The 4672-nt window shown below is 35.0% G+C and overlaps 1 protein-coding gene across 1 annotated transcript; it reads left to right on the top strand.

Moving 5' to 3' along the window:
- Positions 1-3627: 3627 nt before the first annotated feature.
- On the top strand, positions 3628-4112 carry HRG_10505 (DDE superfamily endonuclease domain-containing protein; the record flags this gene model as incomplete). The annotated part of the gene is made up of 4 exons (XM_044868976.1): positions 3628-3640; positions 3695-3954; positions 4013-4035; positions 4085-4112. 4 exons carry the CDS (start codon positions 3628-3630, stop codon positions 4110-4112), a joined length of 324 nt encoding a protein of 107 aa, XP_044715718.1.
- Positions 4113-4672: the final 560 nt, after the last annotated feature.

Here is a 4672-nt window from a genome sequence, read left to right as displayed (position 1 = left end):
GGAGTCGTTATAACTATAGTACTATTTAATCTAAGGCTTCTTTACTTAGTAAGAGTAGTAAATTATTTACTTTATCTATTATTTCTTCCTTCCTCCTTTTATTAAGAGTAATCTTATCCTAGAGTAATTAGTCGTCCTTAGTAAAGTACTATTAACCTTTCTTATCCTTTTTAAACTTCTTTAAATACTCTCTTAGGATTATCTTATTAAGCACGATTCTATCTAAAGTCTTAATCTTATACGCCTTAGACTATTCTAAGCGCGATACTACTTAAAAGGGACCGTTTTACTTTATCTAATACTTAGCTTACCTCCTTAAATTATTTAATTATTTTATATTAAATAGTAAGATAAGGTCTTTAAGTTATAAGCTTTCTTTCCTTATTATATACTTATTAGCTTTATTTATCCTCTTTATTAATTAATTCTAATATCTTATTACTTTTTTCTTAGTATCTTTTATATCTTTTTCTTTTCTTTTTAAAACTTATACTTATACTTTAAATAATTCTTTTCTTATCTTTACTTTATCTTAGTTAATTAGTCGCTAAGTTAGGTATTTTACTTTAAGAGGTAGTACTAGTTCTTATCTATATAGTAGGTAGAAAGCTAATATTCTATAAGACTCTTTAACTACTATTTAGTCTATAAGTATTACTTAGTTAAGGTATTTAATCTACTTACCCTTTTTCTTTACTATTTTTATAAGTACTATTATTAACCTTTATTACCTTTATTTTACTACTATATTTACCTTTAAATTATATACTAAAGTTTAAATAACTTTAACGCCTATATCTTCTAAGATATACTTAAAGTCTTTTTTTATTTTAAGCCCTCTATTAATTATAGCGTATAGTATTATACTATACTTATAAATAATAAAGAGTATAAATTTAGTTATAGCTCCTATAGTAATTTCTTTAACTAAGGTTACTTTTACCTATTTAATAAGGTCGTCTTATACTTCTATAAGGTATAAATACCTATAATTAGATAGTATATACTAGCTATTAAAGTAAATCTTACTTATAGGGTAGCTAAGCGCGGTCGCGGTTATAACTTCCTAGGGTTTCTTAGTTATAAAGTATTAGTATTCTTTATAAGAAGAGATTACGCCGTAAATATCGTTTTAAAGGCTAGCTTACTAATACTTATTCTTTATAAACGTATATATAACTTATTATCTTTTATATCCTATTTACGTATAGTACTTTATAATAATCCTTTTCTGTTTTTTTAGGTCGTTTATAACTAGTATAGGTCCCCTTTCTTCCTTCTTAGGAAGTTACTAAAGCTTTTAATCTTTAATATAGAAATTTAGACTCTTTAAATATAGCTTCCTATAGTCTTATTTAAAAAGGCCCTCTAGCTATTTTAGCGTTTAAAGGAAGTCCGTAATTATCCTCGATTCCTTTAAGTAGTCCCCTTATAGCTTAGTCCCTTATACTACGTTTAAGTAAAAGTCTATAAATTCTTTAATATCGCCTTTTATTTTCTTATTTAATACGTTAGAAGGTTCTTTAAGCTTTCTTAAGAGTCTATTAGCTACGCTATTCTTCTTACCTTCGATATATCGTATAGTAAAGTTAAAGAGGAAAATATAGCTTATCTAGTAAGTTACGATAGCTTTAAGGACGTTTTTAAGGGCACCTTTTAGTTAATTAACTAAGACCTATATATTAGTTTCTAGGATAAAATATACGCTATATAGGTATATTCTTAGTCTCCTAAGCGTACTTAATATAGCCCTATACTCCCTCTTTATTATATTATATTTAGTTTCTACTAGTAACTACGTTTTACTTTTAAACCTTATAAGGCGCTTCTTTCTATTAATAATTTATATTAAGACTACCCTCTAGCTAAGTAAACTAGTATTATATATTAGAATAATATCTCCTCTTCCTAGGCTAACGTTAAGGGATACTAAAAAGACTAGATTAATAATAGCTTCCTTAAGGGTAGCTATCGCTTTTACTTATTTATTTCCTTATTCCTAATAGACTTCTTTCTTTAGTAGGTCTATAAGGGGTTTTACTAAGATAGCGAACTATTTAATCTAGATTTAATAGTATCCTATAATACTAAGGAAAGCTTTAATATATATTATATTAAAGTATCTTATTTATTCCTTAATTTTAATAACTTTAGCTTTTATAAGGCACCTTTTATTTATTCTATAAATATAACTAATAACTTTAGTTACTTACTAGTAGAATTTTAATTTAGCCCTTATAATTATATAACTAAAGAGTTTAATATTAACTAAGACTTTATTAAGGTTAATAAGGTATTTAAAGATAAATCTCCTTACTCTTAGTACTACCTCTTTATTATTATACGTTATATTAGGCCCCTTAATACCTATATTATTAAGGAAATTCCTATAGATATTTAGTATAAGGTCTTATAGGATTCTTTATATTATCCTTATAAATTAGCTAACTAAGTTTATAGCCCCTTAAAGGAGTATATATATATATAAGAGGCTAATAGGTATCGTAAATATTATTAAGTTATAACTTTTAATATTAAGAGGGATCTAATTATGGCTTAAAAAAGGGTCTAGGAGGGAAAGGATCTTATATATTAAGAAGTAGTCGCTAAACTTATCTATATTTAGCGGTAAGTTTATATCTCTTATTATAACGGCATTTATATATATAGCGGAATTAATTAAGCGTAGTCTTCTATCTTTCTTTACTACTAAGAAAAAAGGGTTCTTATAAGGCCTATACCCTTCTTTAAGGACTCCTATTTCTAGTTTAATTTTAAGGATATTAATAACTTTCTACTCTATCGCTTTTAAGATTAAGATTAAAGCTACCATGCCCCACCCCCCTTTCGGTAACACCCACCTTTCGGTAGCGCATTAGGAAATATCCCCACCAAAACCCATCAATTTCACTTACACCGATTCCAGCCAGCTTTGAAGATATTCACAAGCCGTCACTTGGAGTAGATAGAGGATTGATTGAATTCTACTTTTCGATGGTTGAATGTTTGTACAGGGGTCTGTGGCCTGTGCGTACCTTGCACGAGATTACCATCCAACCCCTAATCTCCTTCCGCCTCCTGACGATGATTCTTCTCGTTATTCCTCCACCACATGACCAAAATGACCTTAAAGCGGCCTCAGGTATTTATACGGAGGATATTATAGCTAATGCGATAATTGATGTCACAAAAACGGCTTGTCGCAGTACCGCGCCGCCAAAAGTATGACATACCTCAGCAGTCTATTTCCGACAGACTCAAAGGCCAGGTAGCCCTGGCTGATCAGATCCAGCCTCGTCAACTCTTGAGTAAGTCTCAGGAAGCTCGCTTGGTTTCTTGGATCCTCCGCCAAGAGTCTCTCGGCTATACTCCCTCCCACAGTCAGATCCGCGCATGTGTGGAGGCTCTTATGAAGCAACTGAACAACGAGCGGACAGTGGGGCGCAACTGGGTCTCTAAATTCATCAATCGCCATCCGGACATCAAGAACAAGCGTGGGAGACGTCAGGAAGCTAACCGATTTAATGCTTTTACGCCTCGTGCGGTTCACTGGTTCTTCGATATCAGGAAAAGGAGTATGGATGGATTAAACCAGAAAATACCGTGAATGTTGACGAAGGCGGTATTATGTCTGGCTTTGGTGAGTATTTGGCTTGTCTTTCATTACTTTTACTAACCAGACTCTTTTTGCCAGGTTTGGATAGTCTTGTGGTTGGGAGTGCAGACCCAAAACGGAAGGCCCTTCTGAAAGGGCCACAGTCCCGCAACTGGACCTCATTTATTGAAACTATCACCGCGGACGGCCGTGTCCTTACCCCTGGCATTATCTTTAAGGGCAAAGAACTTCAGAAACAGTGGTTCTTGACGGAATTCGGCAAAATAGCCGACTGGCATTACATAACGTCGCCCAACGGATGGACGGACAACCATATCGCTATTGAGTGGCTTGAGAGGGTCTATTTGCCCCAGACGCGACCAGCCGATGCCTCAGATGCTAGACTGATCATATTAGATGGACATGGAAGTCATGCAACGGTGCGTTTCTTTATCCACCTCTGTAGGAATTACCGTTAACCGGGACCAGGATGCATGGATGGCCACATGCTTTTTGAACAACGTTTATTGCTGTTACCTTCCTGCCCACTGCTCTCATGGCCTCCAGCCGTTAGATAACGGTGTATTCAATGCCTCCAAGGCAGCTTACCGGAAAGAACTTCAGAAATTGACCTGTTTGACCGATTCTGCGCCTGTTCATAAGGTCAATTTTATACGAGCATATGCTAAAGCGCGCGAGGTTGGAATGACGGCAAAGAATATATTGTCCGGCTGGAGGTCACTGGGAATTGGCCGATCTCACGATCAAGGCATTGCGGCATCAGAAATTCACGCGGACATTGTAGAGACGTCTCCAAAGTCCGCGCCATTTTGGGTTCTGATGATACGCCAAGAAACAGCCGCCAGATTCGCGATTTCGGAAAGAACAAGACTCCTGGCACCCGGAGACGATACGCCGTGATAGCTAGAGGCTTTGAAGCCCAGAACAGACGCTTGCCGAGCACAGCAACAGAATCGCGAAGCTAGAGGAAGAAGTGGCCCGGCTGCAGAGAGGCAAGAAGAGGAGAGCAATTCCGAACCCGAACAGACGGTTCATGACTCTCAGTGAAGCTTTGGT

The sequence above is a fragment of the Hirsutella rhossiliensis genome (assembly GCF_020360975.1).
Source record: "Hirsutella rhossiliensis strain HR02 chromosome Unknown scaffold00016, whole genome shotgun sequence".
Taxonomy (NCBI): domain Eukaryota; kingdom Fungi; phylum Ascomycota; class Sordariomycetes; order Hypocreales; family Ophiocordycipitaceae; genus Hirsutella; species Hirsutella rhossiliensis.
Note: the sequence above shows the minus strand (reverse complement) of the source record. Positions and strands in the feature narration are given on the sequence as shown.